The 26,188-nt window shown below is 38.1% G+C and overlaps 2 protein-coding genes and 1 long non-coding RNA gene across 3 annotated transcripts; 2 read left to right on the top strand and 1 right to left on the bottom strand.

Moving 5' to 3' along the window:
- Positions 1 to 3,618: 3,618 nt before the first annotated feature.
- Positions 3,619 to 9,746, bottom strand: LOC6738552. Its single transcript, XM_002085321.4, has 3 exons — positions 9,113 to 9,746; positions 5,304 to 5,505; positions 3,619 to 4,115 (listed from the first exon to the last, which is right to left on the bottom strand). The coding sequence occupies exons 1-3, from the start codon at positions 9,342 to 9,344 to the stop codon at positions 3,929 to 3,931; spliced, it is 621 nt and encodes a 206-aa protein (XP_002085357.2). The 5' UTR covers positions 9,345 to 9,746; the 3' UTR covers positions 3,619 to 3,928.
- Positions 9,747 to 10,482: 736 nt separating this feature from the next.
- LOC123327215 lies at positions 10,483 to 13,718 on the top strand. Its single transcript, XR_006541775.1, has 3 exons — positions 10,483 to 11,130; positions 11,186 to 12,117; positions 13,424 to 13,718. It is a non-coding gene; the product is annotated as an uncharacterized LOC123327215 (long non-coding RNA).
- Positions 13,719 to 16,790: 3,072 nt separating this feature from the next.
- LOC6738551 (probable cytochrome P450 312a1) lies at positions 16,791 to 18,984 on the top strand. Its single transcript, XM_016169302.3, has 3 exons — positions 16,791 to 17,638; positions 17,944 to 18,503; positions 18,560 to 18,984. The coding sequence occupies exons 1-3, from the start codon at positions 17,010 to 17,012 to the stop codon at positions 18,901 to 18,903; spliced, it is 1,533 nt and encodes a 510-aa protein (XP_016032403.1). The 5' UTR covers positions 16,791 to 17,009; the 3' UTR covers positions 18,904 to 18,984.
- Positions 18,985 to 26,188: the final 7,204 nt, after the last annotated feature.

Genomic DNA, 26,188 nt, shown 5'->3' with positions numbered 1-26,188 from the left:
CTTTAAGCCGCAAAAGCGCCGCATAAAAAACAAGCATACGTTAACTTCAACTTAAACGTAAACAAAGAGCAGCGGAGACCGACAGTCGCTGGCCGAACCTCAAGTGTAGGCCCCAAGAAATCACTTGTTGTGTAAAGCTCACACTCCCCTGTGTGGGTTTTGGGCTCCAGAGGCGGTGGGAAAATCGAAGGGGGATAGAGAAAATTTAACATTCGCGAAATTTTTTTTAAATCATGTTATGTGTGCCGCAAAGGGTAATTAATATCAGCTTAATCTTAAGCGTTATAATTACTTTTTTTTATTCATTTATCTGTTATATTATACTATTGATTTCAGAATCCAAAGAATAGTCTAATTAAATTAATATTTCAGCATATTATTTGTTAAGGATTTGCCTTTTTAAAGCGATTTATTCCCACCCGCTTGTTTTGGCGCCCCTGGCTGTTTAGGTTTTTTTTTGCGGGCCAAGTTTGTTTTGCATTTTGACCAAGTTTCGTGCGGAAGCCGAAGAAAGACCAGTAAGTGAAAGTGAGGCCCACCAAGCGGAGGGCGCAGCATAGGCTCTACGCTCTCTCTCTCTTTCTCTCTTGAGTCCCCAAAGTCGAGCGACTATATTAAGTCGGGCGCAAGTCTTTTCGCTCCTGCTTCTCTCGTCGTCTGGGCCATTATGAGAAGTTATGAAATCTTTGAGGCAAATGTCTGGGCATTTCGCACTTGGCTAGTCGGGATTTCCTTCCACGCTCTTTACTTCTGCGGTTTTATTTTGGTCTTGGCGCTTGGCTTGCATATCAATTACCTCATTTCCGTTAGATGAGGTGTTGCCGGGTGCCGCTGGTGAACAAATGGCCAGATTTCCTATATGGGCGAGCAAGTGATTTGAGCAATTGGATTCGCTTGGATTGGCTTGGGTTGAGGGTCAAGAGGCTGAGTTTAGTCGACCAACAACAGGTGAAAACGTGAGGTGTAACAAATCCAAGTTAGATGCAGTCGAAAGTTTAGTTCTGAGCGAATTTATTTAGCCAAATAATATATATTAGGTTTTAGAATTGGGAATTTAAATTAGGGATCAATGAAACCTCAAAGTCTTAAACTCGAGAAAGCATTTGTTGTAGGTGCGGGGAATAGTATTGCTTGATAGTTTGTCCCTAATTATTTTAAATCTATTAAATACTTAAACTATTTTACTCAATTAAAATTGAACTAGTTCCAACAGTAAACGGGCACATCTAACGCCGCTTAGCCAATCCCACCATTCACCACTTGCTTTGTTGGCCCATTTAATTATCAGCATTGAAGTTAGCTGAATGCCTATGCTCGTGTTTGCCAAATCGGTTATCAATCGGTGGCATGGAGCACGTGCCTTTGACCAGGTTAACAAACCAGAGAAAAGTGAAGTAAGGAAATCAAATCAGCATCGAGGAAATCCACTTTGAATAACTGTGCAGATGCAAAGAGGCCTCCTCCAGTAATAAGAATAATTTACTGGAGGCAATCGTCCAGCGAAGAGTGGTTCAATCAGTCAGTTGGCCAAGTAGCCGGGACCCGTTTGAAAGCACTACTGCCAGATCACGTAGCCGTCCCCGGAGTTACGTAATCGTAACCCAATCCACAGTAAACACTCGCAAGCGGCACTTGGATTGTAAACGCTCCAACTACCGCTACGGAAAATGTGATTTTTCCTCGTAACAGATGCAAAGTTTGCCTTACATTTGTGCACATCTACCGTACATTTGATTTTCTCCACGGTTATGATATTTCTTGATGTGCAGCAGGAAAGTAGGTTGGGAAATGCAACTTTTGTAGTTGGAAGTGTTCGAGTTTTTCCAGTTTTGCCGAAATGGTGAATCGATACTCTTTCTTTGAACATCTTAGTACCAATGACAACCAAAGAGATTTCTATGTAAAAAAAGTGAAATATTAAATATTATTTCTTTAATTAAATATAGTTATGGGAAAAACGTTCAATCCTGCACTTTGCGTATCTTTTATTTGTTTAAATTTTAATTTTTTTTACAAATAGTACTTACTTTTTGTATTATATGTGTATTAAAATGCATATTTTTCTAAAAGATTATTATACAATTTTATATTGGATGTATTATAGAGTATTAAAACTTCGTTTGTGAACAGCTCGTGCCAAAAGTTTGCTTTCATTTTCGGTACGCCAAGTATGCGGAAATTATGAAAAGAAAGAAAGAAACCAGCCGCTGACAGAAGTCTGGGACAATGCAATTGCACCTGGTGCAGCAGCTCCTCCCATAATCCGAGCCACCCCCCTGATGGATTGCATAAGCCAAACAACTTGTCAAACGTCAGGCCAAAAGCAGAAATTGAGCCGGCTTTAAGCCAAACATGAAATTTGGGCCAAGCCAAACAATGAAAGTTGCGCACTGAAACACGCAACTAGCGTAACAACAAAAATGCTGAAGCAGTTAAACAAATCTGACCCAATTTCTGTTTGATATTACGAATTTGTTGACTCTTATTGTTTTACTCCTTGTGCAATTTCTGGCCAAATTTGTTGCCAAACTGAGCGCGTATGTAATTGGAATTTCAATTAGGAATCGATTTTCAATTCGTTTTTTCACTCCCACCGTGGTTTCGTTTATTTATTGCCTCGTGTCACTGACTGATTTATGAATAATCGAAAAATCTAAAAATAATTTCTTGTTTTTGTTTACTTTCTAGAGTTTTTTTTAATTCAGCCATCAATATGTTTGTCATAATTCGACAATTTCACCGGAATGTCCACATTCGTTTTTTTTTCTGGAAATTGTGCTGTGAATAAATAATTGGTCAGAGAAACAATTGTAAACAAAGCGAAATATATTCTAATTTTTTTGCACAATGCCATTTAGGTAATCGAATTTGCATATAAAGTGTGCACTTAAATGTTCAGCTTTGTTTTAAGCTTATATTTCGTTCAAGGTGTGTGGTAAACATTTGTAGCTGCGCCTGAAAGTATGCGCTGAAAAGCTTTGTTTTAATAATAATCAACCCAAAGGTTTAAAATACCTAAAAATAACAAGGTATAACTATTGACTGATTTTTACTTACCTTATCGATTTAGGCAATAAACCATCTTAAAACCAATATCTAACTAAAATCAGCTTGGGATTAATAAATGCATTTTAAAATGCAGTTTGCAGATATCCATATATAGTATATCTTTTTTATAGTAATCGTATCACCCAAAAATACATTGAATAGGTTTTTACTCAGCTTACTTTATTTTTATTTCTGCCATACTTATTGCAAAAAATGCACGCAGCTTATATTAATCAACATATTTCTAAAGATGGATTTTCCATCTGACTTGGCATGCGATGTACCGCTTTAAGTCACATTATACTAGGCCAATTAAACTCCACCCAGTCAAACGAGAAATCTCCAATAGTAGATGGCCACATTTGATGACGGAGGCAACCTTCCATTGCATAACAATTTCTAAAAATAAGATTTCATTGCCAGCTGGTTGATATCGCTTCCTAGCAATTACGAATCTCGCACACCTATGAACTTGGTAGCCCGAATAAAAAGTGTTAGCTTTTATCGAAGTCATTTCACAAATCGCCCGAAGGTGAGATGGCAACAATTAAGATGGATAAAGGCAGACAATTGGGGAGTTTGCACACCAGAGTGTAATTTATTAACAATTACAGGAGCATCCAACTAACGACTAGGCGTAACGCTAAATCGGATCGTGACTAGTCACACGTACTATGTGTAATTACAAGCTACATAGGTCTTGTAGCCCAGAAGATACAGATACAAGAGGTTACAGTTCTACAGTCACTTCAGTCAAGTCGGGACTTAGGTCTAATTTACAAGATAATTTACGAGGTAAGCTTATCGAACGGTGAAGACATATGGTACAAAAGTTGAGGGGGCCTCCTACATTCTAATACTTAAGGTGCGGATCCAGTGGCTAGACCCTCACTTTGTAGCTGAGCTTCATCAGCTTCTTGGAGCTGATCGGGCAATTTGGCCAGAGATTGGCGCATCCCATCGGTCCGCTGAGATTGTCGCCAGTGTGACGCATGAGTTCGCCCATGTGGGCCGCGAAATACCATTTGCTGGGCGGCATGTTCATCATCCAGGGCATTGTTGGAGATCTGCAAATAATGGGCACATTAGACGGAAGTTTCTCTGCAGCCGAAACACAACTGAGCAAATGTTAAATATTATAATAAGCCATTATCATTTCACGCTTCGCTTGACGGTGCGCTCGAAGTTTGTTCAAGTTTCGCTTTCAGTAGTTTTTCGTACATCTAGATTCTAGAATGCCTCAGCCATTCACCTTGCTGTTGACTTAGTCGACTCTACACACATAGCTACGCTGGCCTGACTTTTACATTAGCTTCGCCTCACCTTCGTCTCAAGTGCGAGGTTACAGCTGAAGTTGAGGTAGGTTACGACTGCTGATCCATGGGCTTAGCCGGGCTCAAATATTTGCCGCATTTAGCTAACCCAATTGGCGCTTTTGTTTCCCTAAGTGCTGCACTTTGCTCGTGTACTGAGTCACCCGCCGTATAAATAATTGTGGTGTGCAGCAGCGTTAATAGAAATTTAATAGATTGCATTCGTAGAATACTAAACTCAAACCCTTTCAAACCTGTTTTGGATACTTTCGTAATCGCTTAGCATGCAAATGTTTGGTAGATCAGCTCGAACTGGTTCTACTTGTTGCACTTAACGGACAAATGTTCGTAATCGTATCTATTCAATTAATATATATAATATATAAATGGAAAGGCATAGAATCTACAGATATTATTTGGTATTTCAATTAAGCCATACCACCACAGGCATGGCTTAAATAAATATAAAGATATATTTAAACGATTTCAATTTAACTTATATATCTGGAAAGCTCCAAAAAACTGATGTCAACTTTAACCTCTTAAACCTTTCTAAACAAGCTGCAGTATTTATTGAAACTAACATTATTTTATGCTAATGCTCTTGTATACTTTGTGCAAGTCATCAGAAACCAGTTTCAATAATATCTTAAAACATCCATAAATTCATGTGTTTGCTGACATTTCAGTTTGTTGTGTTTGCTTATTTATTTGCTGGCTTAGAAACAGTTAATCAACTTAAAAAATGCATATAAACGCGTTTAATACTGGGAAAGCCATTTAAGTATTACCAGAAATTTATCAAACTTCCCTTTTTCACAATTCCTGAATATTTAAACTTTACTTTATGTACCTTATCTTTGGTTTATTCATTACTTGCTCACATTTTTTCCAATTAAATATATAGCTTTTTGAGATTTCCCTCAGTGTGTTTCCACTCACCTGATCAGTCTTAGCAGTTCCCGCTCCTTTTCGCTGAGCTGGTAATCCGCCTTGGAGGCCAGTTCGCAGAGCATCTTGGGCAGACATGATTCCTTGATGGTGTCCGTGAGTTGGGACTTGGTCTTCAGACTAGCCCCAGTAACCACTGCCATTCCAGGCTTGAGGGATTGAGCTGCTGCTGAGAGTTCATTGAAATCGTGCTCTAAAAAATAAAAAAAAAATAAAAACAATTAAGTCAGGTATGTAGGTGTATTAATCAGGGGGCTGGCCCCATCCGATTTGGCATTTGGGTTTTTGTTTTACTCGCTGGTGCTCATTTGCATAGCAAACTGCTTTCAAATTAAGACTTGAGATTTCGGGAACTGCGCACAACATCGTTAGGAAATATACTTGGGAAGAAGCCAGATCGGAGACCCCAACTCCAAGGTCGCCAAATCTGAGGCTAAAACCAAACAATGACTAATAGATGGCTTAGGACTATAGCTTAGAACATTTTGTCAACAAAAGGCAACAAATTGTGAACAATTGAGCAAATATGCAGGTGGGCAAATATGTACGGGTAGAAATTGAGAGTGTGGAAAGCGTATAAACAAAGCGAGTATCTGTTTAATTTTTTTTTTTCGAGTGCACAGCGGTGAGTAAGCCAAATATTTATTTGGCTATATGGGGTCGGTCATCTGTTGCGAATACATTTCCAACACTTTATAAACGATTCCTATGCCCCGAACAAGGCCAAGTCAATGCGTTGAACTTTACTTTGCATATTTGTTCAGTCATTCAACGCTCAGTTTTATTAATTATGGTCTTCAGTCGAATAGTCATTATGCTACTACCAACTAAGGCAGCTGGTTTGGTCGGATTTGAACTCTGAATGCGGAACCGATGCAAACCCTATCGAAGTGTAAAAATCTAAATTCAATCTGTTTCGTATTAAAAACGTGTTAGTGCAAATTTGGCTTCGAAAAAATGCAGTCAGACATAAATTAGCTGGATAAATAGATATATTTCTTATAAAAATAAATTCTCTTTTTAATGTTTTTGAATGAAAACATATTTACTTTACAGGTTTTAAGTCATATGTTATTTCCAAGAACATAAAATTCATATTTTAAACTACTGATTATTAAATACTTTGGAATTCTTGAAGTCCGTTTAACTACGATCTTTTAAAATGCTACAAATTCAGATTATTCAGCGCTACCACAGATATATAAAGTCAATTAAGGTGTCTCTTCGGTGGAATCGATTTGCTTTCCAAGTGCACGTAATTGAATGGAAATAAATGCGAATTGAAGTGCTAGCTCGACATGTTTATCACGCACTGCATTCGTCAGCTAAAGGTTGCAGCAAAGTGTTTTTCATTCTTTTTATATTTTGTTTTTGGCCAAGAGCGTAGAAAGACGTGGAAAGAAACCAAAATTGTCAATTCAGATTATTTCCACCGGCTATGGTAAGATTGGAAGGGCACGTGATACATCTTGAATAGCATTTACAAGCGATTAACGTTCAAACACCAAAGATCATAGATATGAACTCACTTTCCGTTTCCGCTGAACTCGTTACTAGCTCAAACAACTTCTTCAGTTGGAATGGATTACGTCTGGAAGCGGAACCGGTTGTGATCGGAAATATGGCAGAATATTTCCCAAGCCCAAGCCAGCGACTTGGCTTAGTTCGATAAATTAAATGTCACAAACAAGTCAAGTTTCCATCACTTCCTGTTCGAGTGAACAAGCTAGAATACTGAACTTAGCGTAGAAATATTCACTTTGTCTAGACACCGCCTATGAAACTGGAATATTGAGAGAAAACCCTATTCTTAGCCCAACTTTTGGACTTGGCCCACGCTAATGAACTGCTGCTCCCTGGGAAAGTTGCGATGCAATTTAATGCCCTCTTTTGACATGCAAAGCGAAAACTCGTTGCTCGCTTGGAGTTTTATTACGTCAAGTTTATTTGCCTGGCATTTTTCCACTTTCACTGCACGAAACACAAAAGAAATGCCAACTTCCAATGACTTGGAGACGCCTCTGCCGTCCTAATGAACTGTGAAGTGGTTCGGCTTATTTTGTATATTATAATATACAAATTTGGTAAATGGGATCAACTTTACTTGAACCAGAGGTCTCAACTTGAAGCCACCTTGAATTGACAGCTTAAGCTTTCTATATCATGTGTTATAGAACGTATACCAATATATATTATGGGAAAATCTGAAAACAGACCTTGAAACCTTTAATACATATTTGTTTAAACGAACGAAAGCTGATGTATTTTAATGCAGTGTCAATTTAAATGTCTAGTCAATCCATCAAAATCTGAAGTTCCTATACACTGAACCCTGGACTTTCCTTTGATTTCATTAAAGTTTTATTGTTTCTGAACACATTCGTTTGAGTATCTTTTCCGGTTTCTTTTGTTTGACTTTGGTTGTGCAATGCCCAAATGTTATGTCATACGGATAGGGCTCGATATTGTGTATGCAAATCAACGAGAAAGTGTCGGGCGATGAAAAAGTGTATTCCAATCACCTTTGAGAGCTCTTTAACGATCGGTTTGAACATGAACTTCGGCTGTGATGAATAGTTTGAATAATTTTCAAACTTTTGTGCAAAAGTTTAATATGCCAAGTTTTAGCTAAATTTAATCCTAAAGTCAGGCATATTACATTTATTTAAGCAGCAAATACTGTTCATGTTTTCAGCAATTCAAATGAAGTACTGAAGTCACTTTCCTTAAAAGCTAGGTCATAAAAATCGTAATGACTTTTTTGTAGTTTGTGGAAACTTTTTTGCCGTCTGGTGTATCTGTTTATTATGCTATACAGTTTTAAGCTATAGGAAATGTTTGGGTACTTAAATTGTCAAAATATTTCCTAGAAAAGTATTGTTCAATATACCAAGAAAAGTGTTCTATTCTCATCATATTAACCGCATCATTAGAAGTTAATGTAGTTGTCTTTAACAAAGTGCGCACCACAAAGTACAAATTTCTTTTGTGTTCAAAACGTAATTAAGGAATGTATTCTAAATGGTAGATGTATTTAAATTGTTCATGTACGCATTAAGCCTCTAATGTATTTTTTAATCGACTTCAATAACTTTTCAGAGCTCAGCTTCACGTGTGTAATAAACAATCGTACATTAGTCTCCCCTCGCTCAGTTCCGGTTTTCACCTACCAGGCCCCCAACAAAAAGCGTTATTAAACATTTAAGCCCGAATCGAGGCTTACACGTGCCAACAGCATTGTATAAGTAAGCCATTATTTATAAAGCGAAATTAACCTTGATAAGCCCACATATGTACATTCGACAAGTGTGCGATATAAGCTCTAAAAATATTTTTCGTTTAGTATAACACTATTAATTTGTTTAATGTACTGAGTAATAAATATGAAGTTTCGCATCCAACTATTATTGATTTAAAATACATTGTTTAGTTACAAGAAAACAATTAGTAGGTAATATTTAACAATATAATTACAAGTCTAAACATACATTACTTTTCAAAATTTTTAACGTCAAATATTATTCTTTATGTATAGTATGTATAAATGTAATTGTTCCGAGTTGGAATAAAGGTAACATTTTATAAGTATATACATAAATCTATTGAATGTTTAAATTTTACATTTTAAATATTTATCATTTGAGTCCCAAAAAAAAAAGAATTAAACGCGTTTGACGACTGTATGACTGAATTCCAAAATAATTTGACAATGGCAAAACAGCGAGTAAAACATTTTGTCATTGTAATATGGCAAAATGAAAAAACACCAAAAACAAGACGGGATGGTTGGCAAAACTAACCTTCAGTTATGTCGATTTCGGCATTTTTGGTCTGGAACTTGCTGGCCGCTGCAGCCGCCGGACCCGTTGGGGCACCTGCCGGCCCCGCGCCGGCCGCCGATGGCACCGAGTGCGGATTGGGGTGGTTGGACTTCATGCCGCCGCCGTATCCAAAAAGATCGCCCACAAGAAGCAGCGAGACGATAAAGAAGATCATGAGGCGACAACGCCAGGCGGTGTTAAGGAGAGCCATAATATAAAACTGTATCAATTCACACGCGTTTCACAACTTTATACTTTTCGGGATTTTTTTCTTTCAAATTTATGATCTCTGCTTTGGTTTGTTAGCACCTGAGCTTTGAAACTATTTTCAATGGCAAGCCGACGAGCAAGAAAATGGAAAGTTGGGGGGGAAAACGAAAGTAGTTTCCTAATCGCTTCACGAAAACGTTTTCAAATTGTTGCTGACGAACATGCAAAGAGCGGCAATTAAATTTGGCATTCAAGCGCACATAACTCGTTAGTAACTGTAAAACCAAAATACAGATACAGGTAACACACGCGAAAGCCACAGGTCCTAAGATAAAGCGACGATATGCAGCGGTACGTCCGATTCGGCCAAAAGTTGCGATGCCACTGAACTGAAGCGGGTCCAAGATTTAACACTAAAGCTGGGCCCAAACGATCAGCTGGTCGGGAGAGGGAGCGCAAAGAGCCGGAGAGCCGGAGAGCCGGATCAAGCAATGCTTAGGCTCAGGAACAGCGTTACCGAGAGAGGCTCTCGAAATTACTCAGAGAAATGGAAACTAATCGGAGAGGAGTACCTGCCTGTTCGCAGATGTTTAGCACCCACTGTACCGTATTCGCTCGTGTTAATTGTCTGCGGGCAGTCGCAACCACAGCCGTCCATCATTCGGATGAAAAAAAGGTTTGATTAAGCGCACAAGTCACTTACTTGCTCACGTACTAACATAGTTACATATACTAAAGTGGGCTCACAGGTTCGATTACCCGACCGTGCTAATGACCCCAGATGGGGAATTATGGCCAACTTCGTTTGGCGAACTGGGTAATGAAATTCCTCGAGTTGTTGGAGAGAAAATACAGACAGATACAATCCTCCACGTGCGGGTTTTGTAAATAGAAAAAAGTTTAAAAAGTTACCCATATAAAATTTAATAACACAAGAGAATAAGTCCCTCTTATTTAAAAAAAAAATTGAAAGACTTTTATAAGATCTATTTTAGTACCATAATTCTTAGAAATAGTTTCCTTTAAATAATTTTATTTATTTTAAATTTAAATTCACTTAAACATATTTAGTTAATATTATTTTGAACTTAAAAAAAACCTTTTATTACTTGGAACATTTGCTGATACCTCTCATATTTCCATACAAAACTATGCACAGCATGTGTTCATTTATAATTAGACGACTATGACTCTTTTATATTTTTGGGGATCGCCAAGTACTTTAGGTACATTCAAAAATTGAATGTGCATATGTTTTTCGAAGAAATATAATCATCAAGAATTTGGTGGGCATAGAAGGTAGTCAAAAATCCCTTCACCCACGAATAACCAACCATAAAAGCCAAATTCTTTACTAATGGACTGATGAAGTCAGTCGCGTGCCCGTCACGTAGGCCACTTAGTGGACCTGTAAACATTTCGGGGACTTCCTCTGATTTTATTGATTTACAGTGGCCAGGACAGCTGCAAATTGAGTGCTTATCGAACAGGTAGAAAGGTCATCGGGTGGCTGACAGATTTATGATTGCGCTCACGATGCAACGCAGTAACAACATTACATATATAAGTAAAAAAAAAGCCTGACCCTGCCGACTGTCAGTATATGTCAGGCAGCCAAATGTTGCAATGGCCAAAAAAAGGAGAGAGACTTTTTGGCCAAGAAACTTAAGCAACCGGACTGCAAGTTGAATGCGATAAATGTGCAATCGGAACGTGACTTAGCCGTGGCCAACAATCACCCAAAAAAACACGATAAAAACCAACACCGAAACGTACTCAAATTAAAGGTAACAACAAGAACAGCGACAACTTTTTCTCCAGCTTAACTTGGCCAAATTGCAGTCAAGCGCAGTGCAACCGTCGAGAAGTCGAGGCAACTGCCACTGCTAACTGCAAATCTTGAGGTTGACCAACTACCCAAAACTAATTGCCAAGTGAGAACGAAAGAGGGCCCACTGACCAAAATTATTATATATATATATGTATAACCAAAATGGCTAAGTTATCACATTAATTACGCAAAAGAAAACAATAATAAAATTTAAAAAAAAATTAAAAAATATTAAAAAATGTAAATGAAAGATTATTGTAAAAGACGATTACAATAAAAATATTGGCACTTAATAACACAACTCTTTAGAGATTTCAGGCCAAGTTTGTTCCCAGTGCAACACCAAAAAATGGAGCTACCAAGTCGAGGCTTCAAGTAAGGGGTAATTGAGAGTTGTCTGTGCCACTGGGAACTTCGCTCAGAACAGCTGCAAAAAGTATGCACCCCGCTCTGTCTTCGGCTCCCAGAATTCATTTGTTTTGCTTGCCTTCAAATTGCAGTTGCTGCTGTCCTTCAGTTGCAACGACGCCCTGTCCAAAAAACAACACAATTAAATGAAATGCGGTTGGTAGACTATTGTATACCCTAATAACATTAACGCACAGTGAAAGGTTAAAAAAATATCATATAAAATTCACTTACTATATTGCAGCAGCAAAAAGGTCTCAAAAACCTTAAGAACTATTCAGAAAATAGTGTTATAAAGTAATATAATGCAATTTGCGTATTTCTTCGTAGACAAAAACGTTTCTTACAAGTCATCAGCTTTACTATCAAAAAGAGTATGTGGAACGAAATACGTACATAAGTAAGTACTCGTTTATAAAAAAACAGTTTGCACCTCGAAGGTTAAACATCGAAAACCCCATACAAGCCCGACGTGGAAAAAGAGAAAAAAGACTTCATCACTGGCGGAGCGGCCAAGCATGGGGCTTAAAAAAAGGTAATTTAAAATTATTATTTTACTTCATTAATGCCGCCAAACACCTTTGGGTCTGATGGACCGATTAAGTTTAAGGTTTCTTCGGCCAAATGCGAAATGTTGGCACATCATTTTGATCGGGATAAAAGTCAAGATTGAATAGTTTGAGCCTTATTACCGCATGTGAATTTAGTCGAGCTAAACGGGTATTGAGCATTATCATCTGAGAATAGTTTGTGCAACTTTAAACTTCAAAATTATTGCGTAATTTTTGGTTGGGGATTACACGCATATTCTGAGTTCTTTTTCTTTACACGATTATTCTAAAATTGACATATATTCACCTAGTTAAACCCGACATATATTTATGAATAGGAACATATAGAGACTAGTTCTTATTAGAGCGCAACTCAAATCTGGTTCACTGCTGTACTGACAATGAAGATACAACAATAGCTTTTATGAAAGTTGATTGAATCGATCAGCTTATGGTTAGGAGAATTCAATTTCGTTTTTATTTATAACTAGCTCCGACACCCATATGGTACATACAAAGACAAAATTCGCCATCCTAGGAACTGTTTAAAGAATAATAGCCATTGAAAAATAATAAATATACATGCAAGTAGATAAATTTATTGATTACCAAAGAAAACAATGTGCTTGTAAGGCTTATGTATTGTTATATGTGTATACTATTTTAATGACTTTGAAGAGCCGGAGTTATTTAATTGAATCAACATTCGCTAATGAAAGACATTTAATTCCCCGAGCTTAATGAAGCCTTAGATTGGGCTGTCAATTAAATTAAGTTGAAGCAATAAATACGCACGTAACACCAACCGATTGAAGATCCCAAACCCTGTCAGAGAAACGGAAACGGAAGCAGCCGTCGAGTCTCGTTTTTAACTTCCTCAGGATGGGCGGTCTCGGCTGAAACCGCCTCAAATGCCTCGAAAAAATGAACGCAGACCGCAGGAGCAGGAGCGGAAGTGAAAGACACCGCCCGCGGCTTCCATTTACAGCCCGCCTAATTTATGCTAAACGCGTCGCGTCTTTGCATTTAATTGTGAAATTAAATTTGATGCGATTAATGTTGACACAACATGCGATTAGTGCGCGAATTCTACACTGTAAAATACAATTAATTTTGGTGGCATTTTGCTAAGAAATTAAACGAATCATATGTGTTTATCTTATATAATACATATAAATTATTATTCTTTTATATGTATAATTATATTTAGTTGTAATATTATTCCCTGTGCTTAAATACATTTTGCAAAATACTTTTCTTCAATATTAACAAAGCTTAACATTTTTTAAGGTGTAATCCTTCGCCCACTTGCGGTTGCCCTTTGGGCTTTGCTCGGCTCACCTTTGCTGAGAGATGGAGATACTGGCATATATCTATTAGCCAATCGCCTCGCATTTGGCAAATTATCGTTGTTTATAATATGACAATATTGGATGGCAGCGACAGCGACATGGACAAGCCTTACATAAACAATAATTAAATGTAGCCAAATTAAATTTTACACAAAAGCAGAACACAAAGTGACAGCTGGGCGGTCCCTTCCACGGCCTCCTGGCCCATCCAGCGCTCCCTCGTCCTCGACTTGGAAATGTCTGCATAATTATGTGGTGCACGTGGGTGGGTGGGAATGCCTCAGTTGAGAGTGGTCGAGGGCATGTGTGAGTGTCGTGGCTGATAATTTGCAGTTTAATTACAGAACACCGATGCCCACAAACAACAATGATGAGGGGACGTCGAGTTCCCCAGCACTCGATAGTCAAATACTCTAGCCGCAAGTCTCTTATAACTTGATTAAAATAAATAATAAAAAATATTTAAAATAGAATAAGCCAAGTGGATTCTGCATTTCCTATTTAAGTATGATGGGATTCGTGTTTTGAAGTACAAAATGTTATGAGGCTTGTGACCATATATAGTATAAAGTATATACGAAAGCAAAGAGTACTCACCGCATGGCCAACACTTTGCTGCATAAATTCAAATTAGTTTGTACAGCCCTATCCCAACTTGCAGCAAACCGATGAAACCCCTTTCTCGACTCACCTCCTTTCGTGGCCACGCATCACTTTTAATTTCGATGTGAGACAATGTTCTTGGTCCTGTCAGGTGCATAACTGCATTATGTCCTCATATGTGTGCACAGGCGTCCTGTGCGCGTGCGGAGGGGGATCACAGTTTATTGGCGTCCATTAGATAAGGAATTTACGCGAACGCAATTGTTGGGCTTCGCCTCGACTTCAAAGGGTTATTGTCGTGCTTTGTCCAGTTAGTTCCGATTAGTGGCATTGAGTGGCATCCGCGATTATGCGGAGGCATTGAATTGAATTTGTATAGGCGCAAGGGGCATGAAATATTTGAATGAAATAGAACAATGTTTTCGAAGTTTTAAAGTATTTATGTCTACTAGTACTAGAATTTTAACCTAATTTCACATCTTATTATAACATCAACACAACTGCGTTAATGAACCTAAAGGTATGCTGCACATTTTTTCCTTTTCTTATGACAACTAAAATACTTGCAACATACTAATGCTGCACAGCTCTAAACTAAATAGTAAATAAATACCGTTTATTTAATATTCGGAACTCAAGTAGTTGCTTAGTTCAATGTTAAGTATTTATTTCTTTAGTGAAACTAAGTTTAACGTACTTTTTATTAATAAACAATGGATAAAAGTTTGTTTACTCATTTGTTATACACACTTACGTGACTACTGAAAGCTGAGCCTACTAAAATAATTTTAATTAAAATCATACGCATGTCATTCAATGTCCTCTTATTTAAATAAAAATTTCTGAAACGCCGGAAGAGAAGGGAACTGAAACATACAGATATGTATGTACACGAGTAGCGAAGTGAAGGATGAATTTTTTTTGTATAAAATGGTGACCAGCGAATATTAATTGCAGCCCAGACCCATCCGCTTTAATTACAATTACTCTTGTTCTTTTATTGTGTATTTTGTCGGCTGATAACTTTTTTCGTGTTAATTAGTGTAAGCGTGGAGCAGGGGAACTACCTTAGTTATTGTACCTGTCACTATTTGTATATTTGAATTGAATGGCAGTTGGTCGAGAGGAAAACCAACAACACAAACTCCTGAAGAGTGTATTAAATGACAATCACAATAAAGTTCTCATAACTGTAGAGCGAATTTTAATGAATGTGTATTCTATGCGTAATAATGAAAATAAAACAGATATTATATAATTGACAAATATGACACACTGTTTACCCATTAATTGAGGGGAGTTAAAGCCAGTTACTCGTACAGTTTTATTTGTTCTTAGCTGATGACTCAGATAATTGTAATTTTTTTTCAATTCAAAACTTTCATTCAATAAATATTCACTTCATGTTCGTTAACTGTATTTGATGTGATATTTTTTTTGGCATATTTCCAAGTATTTATTTTTATTGCCATATTTGCGGTAGGAAACTGTTCAATATCCTGGTACGCCTACTTCGTTATTCCCAGAAAAAATTATTTCAGTAAGCTAAATTCTTTTATATTTGTTTATAACATTTTAGGAAATTGAAATCACAATTTCTCTCCACGTATACACATAACTGGGTGGGCTCAATAATTCGTCAAGTTTTATGAGCTTTATGAAATTGGTATGCAACCGACAAAAGTACAATCGAAATTATAATTCAGCAAATTAAACGAAAAGGTAATAGCCTGCAGCATCGATGAAATTGAAGTGTATTTGCTTGCGAATTTTAGCACGACGAATCTTGAGTTCAGAGATGTTACTACTTAGTTAGATGTAGAAAAAAATACTTTTAAAAGGTTAACTTTTACAATGGAAACAAGAGTCAATATATTCGTATTTTTGTTTTCTTAAAGTTTTGTTATACAATTGGTGACCGTGAAAAATATACTAAAATGGTTTAGCTGCAATTTCCAATTACTTGATTATATGATCTGAATATTTCATCTAGTGATAATCTTAGTGGCTTATACTAAAACTTTAAACTTAAAAGTAGCAAATGCATAATAGAAATTTCAAAATAATAGCGAAGATTTGAAGAACCTAGCACTGCTATCCTAGAGCATTGCGAATCCGACTTAGAAATCTACGATTCCGATTCACAACGTATTGTTTACATCTCCGATGCCCGATGTTAAGTACTTAAGCGACTGGGGGCGAGCAAAAAGAGTCACTTCAATTTCGCTTCCACATCGATTTGAATACGCTTATAATATACATATTGGGGTGTAAGAAATTCGTATAAATAAATATGCGCAGTGTTAATAACGCAGTCGACCCGACAGTTGCTCTTAATCGCGGCGCTTTTGCACAACACTAAGCCAGTGCAGAATATTTAAGATCGTTTAGTTTCGTGCACTCAAAAAAAAGATGTTAATGTAAAAAGCAGAAAAATAAATACAAATCAAATACATCGACTTTACTACTGTGAATGACTAATATTATAAGAGTCAAATGATTTCATTCTATTACTATTCTCATTTTGACAGGTGTGTTTATGAATTGAAATAGAATGGTGTTAAAATAAAATACATAAATTGCAAATCGAGTGCTAATTTTATTTGGCACTTTTATGTGATAATTAATCATGTAGACCGCACATAATATCAAAAATAAAAAACCCAATTAATAATAACATTTCACTGTGACTAGTAAATGACAGCTTGTGTGAAATATGTCGCTGTACACTATTTTTTAAATTTATACACTGTGCACTGATTCGGTTTTTTTTCTTGTGTAAATTCGCTTGTTACCCAACTTTTATGACCCTTGGGTCCGGTGACCCTTTAGTAACCGTCTGATCTCTGCGTCTGTGTTCCGCTTAAAACGCTTGATGCGACGCTGCAACGAGGCAGTTGCTCTTTAGAACGTCCGTCGCAATGTTCTGGCTCGGATTCGGATTGCTGTTGGTCGCGTTGTCCCTATACCTGCTATATGTGTTCGAGCGGCAGAGCAGGATCGACCGGCTCACCCACAATTGGCCAGCCCCACCGGCCCTGCCATTCATTGGCCATCTGCACATCCTAGCCAAATTGGTGGGCCCGCATCCACTTCGACGTGCCACCGAAATGATCGATCAACATCTGCACGATCACCGCGGAAAACTGTGGATGGGCACCAAGCTCTATCTCGTGGACTGCAATCCGAAGGATATACAGGCTCTGTGCAGTGCCCAGCAGCTGTTGCAGAAGACCAACGACTATCGGGTCTTCGAGAACTGGCTCTGCGAGGGCCTCTTCACCAGTGGATTCGAGAAGTGGTCCCATCGCCGGAAGATCGTAATGCCGGCATTCAACTACACGATGATCAAACAGTTTGTTGCCGTCTTTGAGAAACAGTCGAGGATTCTTCTGACGAATGTCGCTAAATTTGCCGAGTCCGGGGATCAAATTGACTTCCTTCAACTGATCAGTTGCTTCACTTTGGACACTATTTGTGAAACGGCCCTCGGAGTCTCTGTGGGTTCCCAGTCGAGCGCCAATTCGGACTACCTAGATGCTGTTAAATCGTAAGTAAACTACACGTGTAACGTCCCTTGGAGACAACTTAGTTTGTTTTAAATCAGCAACTATGATGCGATGAGTCATAAAATTTTCGCACATTAATTAAACAAAACAAACACTTGAGAAGATATAAAAGACTCATCTAACACGCTTGTTCAATAAAAATTTCGTAACCAATGATAGACAGGTTTATAGTTTATTAGTCAGAGCTTTTTTATTAACTTACTTGGAAGCCGTAGAAAAAATGCAAGTTATAAGTTACATTATATAGTTATTAAAATTTATATTATATATCTTCGTTTGCTTACAGAATCCTTGTGATCATCGATAAGCGACTGAAGAACATCTTCTACCGCAACTCGTTTATATTCAAACGCACATCGCATTATAAGCGAGAGCAGGAGCTGATAAAAACGCTTCACGGATTCACAGAGGGCATTATCCAGAAACGTATTGATGAAATCAACCAGGATGCGGAGAATCGCAACTACCAGAGTAATGATGCGGAATTGGACGGAGTGAAGCGGACCCTTTGCTTTCTGGACACCTTGCTACTGTCCAAGGGTCCCGATGGGAAGCCTTTGACAGTCAAGGATATACGCGAGGAAGTGGACACCATCATATTTGGGGGCTTCGATCTCACGGCCACCACCCTCAACTTTTTCATGTATAACATGACTCTTCATCCGGAGCACCAGCAGCGATGCCGCGAGGAGGTGTGGTCGGTATGCGGCAAGGACAAAAGTGAACCCATCACCATAGAGCAGGTGCGCGAAATGGAGTTCCTGGAGGCGTGTATAAAGGAAACACTGCGGATGTATCCTTCAGGTCCACTCACTGCCAGAAAAGCCACAGCCAATTGCACAATTAGTAAGTACATTTTGTTATTTATTCCTAGTTATATACTAATATCTTAAACTTTCTAGATGACTTCTTCATACCGAAGGGTAGCGATGTTATCATTTCACCAATTTACATGGGGCGCTGCAAGGACTTCTTTCCGGAACCCATGGTCTTCAAGCCAGATCGCTGGGCGATTGGAGCGGAGCCCAAAATTGAGGCCACCACTTTTATACCCTTCATGGCGGGGGCGCGGAGTTGCATGGGCCAGCGGTATGCAATGGTCATGCTCAAAATGGTGCTAGCCCACCTGCTGAGGAACTTCCTGTTCGAGCCGCTTGGCGAGCGACAGGTGAAGTTGAAGCTCAACTTTGTGATCACCCTGCACACCGTTGAACCCTATCTATGTAGAGCTAAAGCTTTAGATTGAGGCTAGCCAACAGTTTTTCACTTAGCCAATACGTTTGTCAATAAAGTTAGGTATTATTGTAGGTACATTCCGCTTATTATAGTCTCTCGTGTATTTTTTTTTGAATGGATTACTTAGTCATGCTGAACTCAGTTAAGCTGCTTCTGTACTGGCCAAAAGAGTACAGGTATTTCTATCTGTAAAGTATGCCTCATTTAATAATTCAATGAAACAGATAGTAACTCTAATTTTATCAGGGATTTCTTAAGAAAGTTCAATTTACAAAGGCTTTTCAACTTCGAACTCATTTTAGAATAGAATGCTATCAATTCGTTTCACTTGGATCCTTTCAACGCGTTTAGTTTCATTGCAACGCACAACATTTCCGTTTTTAATGATATACTCGTATAAAAAAAAATTCTATACGATTTGAAGTATTTTTTCGCCTGCTCATTTTTATGCGATTTAAGCAGGGCGCGTTCGTCTAGAAAATAATTTCTGGCTGGCGTGGATTTTTATTGTGGCAACCGAGCAGCGGAAAATCAACAAACATTTCCTGGCGCTGTAATAAATAAAAATGCATAAAGCAGCCACCAAACCGTCGCCAGTCAGTCACTCGGTCTGCCCGATCCTGCCACATCCTGCCTTATCCTGGGGAAAGTACACACACTCCCACTCTCGAATCCCCATTATCCGCCAGCATCATCATCGAATTCCGGTGCAAATTATGAGCGTTGCCTGCTTATTATTGCGGCAGCCACGGGGGCGCAGGATAAGGCGGAATATAAAATGCAATTTATTTAAATAAAAATCAAGTTTAATTCGCAGTGTCGTAAATTTTTCTTTTATTTTTTTATACTCTTCAGCTCGTCCCGGGCATTGAATTTCACGCTTTTGTTAACAAGCGCATAAAAGTTTGTTCTATCTGCCAACTGATACGATTCTGGCATTCAAACCGGCAGAAGGGGTTCGAAGACTGTTGAACTCAGTGGCTGATTGGTGGTGCGATTTTGGGGTGGGTTGATTCTCATATTATGGCCGACTGGTACATGGAAACGGAAATGATTTCAGCCAATTTCCAAGCATTCCAAATCGATTTTAATCAATGATAAAGAAATACATACTTAGATAAAGCCAGCTTAAAGGTTTTGAAGAGTTAGTAGAAGGTAGCAAACATACTGTAATTAAATGATATTTTCAAAATGCCAAGTAAATTTTATTTCTAAATATACAACATACAATAAATGTCCAAGTGCTTATCTGGTTAAATATAAATTGTTTTAAGTAAAATAATCAATATGCCAAATAAATGTCAGGTCAAAGCACGACAAAATAAAAAGGTGAACAAATTTTTATTCTTTACATAATTTAAATAATTTTCCCGCTAAACCGGATCTTAATTTTGAACCCGGTAACTTTCGTTTTAAAATATAAATAAAATAAAAAATGCTCGCTGACGTCAAAACGGAATAAATTTGTAACTCAAAAAATGAGTGCATTTGATGGCGCTCGCTTAATAACGTCCAGTTGAAATTTTATGACCACCCCCGCCATCTTAGCCCCGTTTAAAATCCATCTTGAAATTAAAATATGCGCCTAAGGAACATGTTCCCAAAACTTTGAGTGCTTGGCCAACATTTTACGATCGTTTTATTGGGTTTGCAATCGCGGGGAGGCTTTAACCCTTCTGTTGGCACCCGCCATAACTTAATTATCCATATGAATCCTTGCAGGCTTTTATGGCGACCCAACCCCGCGGCATTAATTATGATGAGTACTTGGTGTCTCTCCTTTTTAGTGTCAGCTGTCATATTTTTATCTATCTTAATTCGCAGATCTTCACGGTGGCTTTCTCGGGGTGTCGCCGCCCATTAAGGCGATATGGAATCCCAGGTCCGAATCCTAATCCCGGTCCAGACTTGACGCAATGTTTTATTGCTGCTGACTGGGCGCAGTTTTCATTTACACAATTTTTATGCCCAGCATCTGTACATCGGGCATAAGTTTATGATGGAGCATAATTCACGGCGTGGGCATCGTCAATGTTTAATGATCAAAAAGGCCCAAGGCGAGGGTTCTTAATTATAATAAATTCGGAAAGTATGGGGGTGTTTTGCATTACACATTTTATTTTGGACTGACTTGGAAATGTACTTTGCAAATTCCAGCCACTTCGATTTGGTTTTATATAATAACAATGAATTTCTTCATTTTTTTTGTATAAATAAGTGAAAAAAATGATTGATTTTAGTGATTTACTTAACTGTTGAGGGTCAAGGCTACTTCTAAGTACTGTTACACTTTAATAACTAATTTTTTAACAAGCGAAATTCATTTGTCGTCAAGTCGAAAGTTGCTTTTACGACCAAATGTGGTTTTGCTTGCCGCTTTCCGGTTAATTCACAATTCTCATTGTTTCAAGTTAAGTAAACCAGTCGGCGCCCCAAAATGTGAAAACAAATTAAACCCTCCGAATTGTGGTCGTTTGAGGTGAGCTATGGCCAAGTGATGTGTGATGGGGCTTGGGGTTTGGGCTTTTGGGGTTTCATGCGGTGGGATGTGGTTTTCGATAAGATGGGTGGGATGGCGACTTTGAAGTAATCGGCCCCGGTGACATTGCCCTACGGCTAAGCCTCATTTGTGGTTAAATCGTGTCGCCGGTCGGCAGCTGAAAGTCGATTATGTCAATATTGTCCTAGGTTTACGACGGCCCCACGGCTAATGGCTAATGGATGGTGCCCATTTGCTTCTGGATCGCATCCGGGGTTTGAGAATGCATATTTGCGATAAGCTGCAAGTTTGCGGCCAACTTGGCCGCAGCTCATATGCTAATTAGTGTGGCATACTTTAAGGCGGCTCACCGATACGCATTAAATCGGAAAACTTTACGACGTGAAAAGGGGGCGGCACCCCAACGCCCATATGCGAACAATACCGCTATAAACTTACTGTGGAAATGCATAAAAATGCGTTGGAATAAATTTACGAATCGAATTACAAGCGAGTTGCGAAAAAAAGGGAAAGAAATAAAAGGAGTAGCTGTGCTACACATTAAAAACGCATAAAAACGGCCAAATAAAACACTACAGCGGCCAAAACCGAATGGAAATGCTACACATAAAGTGGCTATGAACATAAAAATCTGGATGGCATTGCAGTTGGGCGGGGATGAGGAGATGGGAGGCTTCAGCACAGAAACCAATTGAAGCAATCAATTAAAATTGATCAACGAAATTGAATCACGTGTTACAATTTTCCGCATCCACTTACATTGAGCATGTGGAAATGTAATAAAGTTACGATAAAATTCGAGACCATTAAATTGTCTTAAGCTGGAGATTTTGTACTTTAAAGTGCGTTTTTTTTAAATATCTATCTATTTTGAATCTTGCTACTTCTTTGATGTATTTGTATGTTCCCTTAAAGTTTATAAACAATACTAAAGAAAGTTTTACCTTTCCATTATGACATCAGCAAATTCCGAAAGGGAATTCGCCAAATGCAAAGCAGAATCGCAACCGTTTTGCTAATGTAATTAACCAGTCTGCAAGTAAATGCACAAAGCAAGAAATTAGTAAGGAAATTGGGTAGAGAAAGAATGGTAATGGCTCGCCCAGAAAGGGGTAAGAAAATTACAAACTGTTGGTCCAAAATGTCAACTTAAACTTTTTATGCACCGCCGGGAATAGGAAAAAAGCTGAAAAGCACAGCTGTCTTGGTCAGAAGGTGGCTAATTACACTGCACAGCAAACAACGAAATGAAGCAGAAAAAATGCGACTGCAAAGGAAAAATTAAATGCAGTCCCTTAGGGGGCGGAATTTGTTTTGGTGAAGACATTAAACAGAAGCCAAGCCAAGCCAACAGTGGGAAATTCCCGGCACGTAGGAGTCACAAAAAATAGTGATACAGAATTAATTAAAACAAAAATTGCTTAAGGAAATTGTATTTTATCTATATTATTGCAGATACCGAGACAGGGGAAATTACGCAGCTTGTCAGCAGCACATGATGCGAAAACTCAAACCAGCCACAGAACAATAACAGAAAACAGAGAACACAACCCGGCAAACAGTTCGCCCATATTCAGTAAAGTTTTGTGTGTTTTGCATAAAGTTTTGTGGATCTGCAAGCCAAACATTTATACATGGCAGCCACTTGAATGTAACAAGCCAAAGTTCAAAGCTCAAACTTTTGCCCGCACTTCAAACACCGAAGTAGCAACAATGTTGAGCCCCATATCACATTTCCACGGATGCATGTGGTGCATTGAGTGTGGTCAGGGTGGTTCAAGTTGGACAAACGAAAAGTTGGGTCCACATAAAAGCAAAGGTGCCAGTTCAGTTCCCAGGATGACAGGAAAATGTTTTTCTCCATCGAGAAGTTGGAACCTATTAAATAACAATACTGAGTACACGATTGTCTATTTGAAACATTCTTTAAGATAGAAAGTATTTGCATTACTTAATTTGTAATTCATATTCAGTTAACAGCCTAGGTAATGGTATCAAAAATATAAGGCCTTATTTTGTAGAGCTACATTATAGAACTCAACATATGTCATCGATCCCATTTATAAGAACAAGGCTTGTATTTAATTTGGCTGCAAAAAGGGTGGAAACCCCAAAAGAGTATTATTCAAATGGTAAATTACTAAAGAGTTGTCTAACAGACCGAAATTAATTTAATAGTGTCCAAATGTATACCACTTGGTAACCCTTTTATACAACCGCTAAGTGTTTCAGTTTTTAAGCCTATTAGACCTCTAATAAACCCTCGTTTGAAGATGAATAACATTTAAAAGTGAAATGTTAAAGAGTTGCCATTTTAATTACTCGCAGGGAATCGTACTCAATTGGATAGAAAAGCCAGAAATAGAAAATATACCCCACTCTCAGTGGCAACAAATAAAGATACAAATATAAATGCCAGACTCTGTCAGCCAGATTTCAAGCTCAACTAATGAGTGACCATGCATAAACAAAAAAATAGGAAACGAGGGGGAAAATGGGAATTCGGACTTAAGTCCATTGCCATGGACGAGCACCTTGAACTGGGAGACGCTTGAATGTCTCAAGTCAAGCGGCTCCCTCGGCCAACACTTATTTTAATGAGAAATTCTAATTTCACCAATAACACAAAAGACATCCTGCAAAAATGCACAAACAAAAAGGTAAATAAAGAAATGCGGCGAAAGATATTTCTGCCTGCTCTGCTTTTCCTGGCAAGGAGCTGTCCTGATTGCTTTTCGCCACTCGCCCGTGACGAAAACAAAAGAGGCCGCTGCTGTCTTTTCCCCTATCGAAATGGCGGAAAAGCCCCGAACGGAAAAAATACGAATTGCCTGCATAAAAATATCTTGAGTATTTGCTAGTCTGCAATTAAATGAGGGCTCGCTTCTCCGTTTCCCGAGCTTAGCAATAATAATTACAGTTTGGATGAGTTCGGGGTATATTGCTGAAGTGTTGCGGGGGCTAAAGTTCTTCTGATTCCGCTGAGGATGGGTGGTGATATGGGGGTTTTAGTAAGGAGATATCAAGTCAGCACTCAGAACTGACAGTACGAAGAACATAAAGACCGTATTAAATTGACAAAAATGCAAAAAAGGAAATTAGGTATCAGCTTGTAAAAATCGCTTGAATAAATAAGGAAAAATATGAAATTGAAAGGTGTTAGTCCTTAAATTATAGAGAAAACACTCTACTCCACAATGTGATTTATTTTTAACAATCTTTTTAAATAGAGAAAACAGTCTACTGCAAAATGTAATTTATTTTTAACAATCTTTTTAAATAGAGAAAACAGTGTACTGCAAAATGTGATTTATTTTGAACATTCTTTTTAAATCAAGCAGTACTTGCTTTTTAGCTGAAAGAGTCGAAGGAAGTCCAAGGATATAAATTTAACTAATACACCACTACGGAAGCAACTTATATACATCCCAATGCAATGTGACCCCCGAAAAGGGGGAAATTTGGGGAGCCAACGCCCCCGTCTCGAAATGTTCCGCAATAATGGAGCAGGATTTTGCCAAGTCGAATTACAGTTACAGTTAAGGTAACGGCAACGCATGGCAATGTACATAAAATGACACTGAGTGTCAGTTTCAATTAAACATGTTGACAGCTGTAAGGACACGGCCTGAACTCAGAGCCAAGCCCAAATATTCACTCCCCCCATCTCGCAGAGATACGTTTGTCTATGTCTGGGGTGGATTCCTGGCCCTTGGCCATTTCGAATTTAATACAAGAAATTCCTGGCATTGTCGCCTGGCCATAAAGAAGTCGAAGGGAATACGTCGAAGGAGCCGAACTCGTATGACAACTTTATCGGGCCGAAAGAAGAATATTTGCTGAGATTTTCAGGTGGTTTTTAGACGTTGACGTTGTCTTATGGCTCTTTTAACACTACCCTAAGAAGTCGTCTGGTCACATCTGTGAACCTATTTACTATTCCCCTTTCTTGATCTTTCAAAATAATTGGAAAATATTATAGAAAGTGCATTAAAACCTATGATAAATATGTTGGTTATAATATTTAAATTTCTAAAAAGTCTTAAGAATGAAGTGAAATCTCGTAATTTGTAAATAAAGTGCCTTGCCATATCGACCTTTTATATTTTAGGCATTTGCATGGAAATGGCTATCACTTTGTGACAGCCAAAGAAACTCAATGCAGTTTTAAGTAATTTTATGTGTATTTGTTTTAATTTACATTCAAAATGAACGATAAGATTTTCTGGCCAATTTTCTGCCTTGTCCTCTGCATCTTGATGCATTGACAACTTGTCAAACATTCTAATATCCTGTACAGCTTGTGTTGTCCATGGTGTCGTGATGTGAGCATTATGGGGGAATTCGGTTTAATTAAACTGCATTCATACATGTGCAAATACATCGATTTTGCTGTTTGCATATTAATTCCAGTAATTCTAATTGAAGACGGCAGAAATTACGAAAATTTCTCAGGTAATCTCAGATGGGTGATGAACAAATGTCTATTAGAAATGGAAATGGTTGGACTGTTAAAGAGGATTATTATATTGGAAATATCTCAACTTGTTTTTGACAAACTGAAAGGTGTTTTATATTCATCATATTTTGTTCAATTTTCTTTTAAAGTTGTATATATGTATATCATTTACCAATTTTATTTTATAGGTGTAAGTGGACCCTTTAACCATTTCGAGCTCTCAAACGCTTTTGAACGATTGATTTAAATTATTCCGATTTGAGTATTCTTTTCTCTACCCTCCCCAAAATCATCATTTATTTTCTGAATCTTGAGGGTGGAAAGTTAAACCACTCG

This window comes from Drosophila simulans, chromosome 3L (genome assembly GCF_016746395.2).
Source record: "Drosophila simulans strain w501 chromosome 3L, Prin_Dsim_3.1, whole genome shotgun sequence".
Lineage (NCBI taxonomy): Eukaryota > Metazoa > Arthropoda > Insecta > Diptera > Drosophilidae > Drosophila > Drosophila simulans.
The sequence above is the reverse complement of the archived record's forward strand: the minus strand, read 5'-3'. Positions and strand labels throughout refer to the sequence as shown.

What these genes read in the sequence shown, in the direction of transcription:
- LOC6738552 (XM_002085321.4), bottom strand. Translation starts at nt 9,344, where the DNA reads ATGGCTCTCCTTAACACCGCCTGGCGTTGTCGCCTCATGATCTTCTTT. An exon ending in CGAAATCGACATAACTGAAG is followed by an intron (nt 5,506 to 9,112) that starts GTTAGTTTTGCC and finishes TTTATTTTTTAG; the next exon opens with AGCACGATTTCAATGAACTC. An exon ending in GAACTGCTAAGACTGATCAG is followed by an intron (nt 4,116 to 5,303) that starts GTGAGTGGAAAC and finishes CATTATTTGCAG; the next exon opens with ATCTCCAACAATGCCCTGGA.
- LOC6738551 (XM_016169302.3), top strand. Translation starts at nt 17,010, where the DNA reads ATGTTCTGGCTCGGATTCGGATTGCTGTTGGTCGCGTTGTCCCTATAC. An exon ending in TACCTAGATGCTGTTAAATC is followed by an intron (nt 17,639 to 17,943) that starts GTAAGTAAACTA and finishes GTTTGCTTACAG; the next exon opens with AATCCTTGTGATCATCGATA. An exon ending in CACAGCCAATTGCACAATTA is followed by an intron (nt 18,504 to 18,559) that starts GTAAGTACATTT and finishes TAAACTTTCTAG; the next exon opens with ATGACTTCTTCATACCGAAG.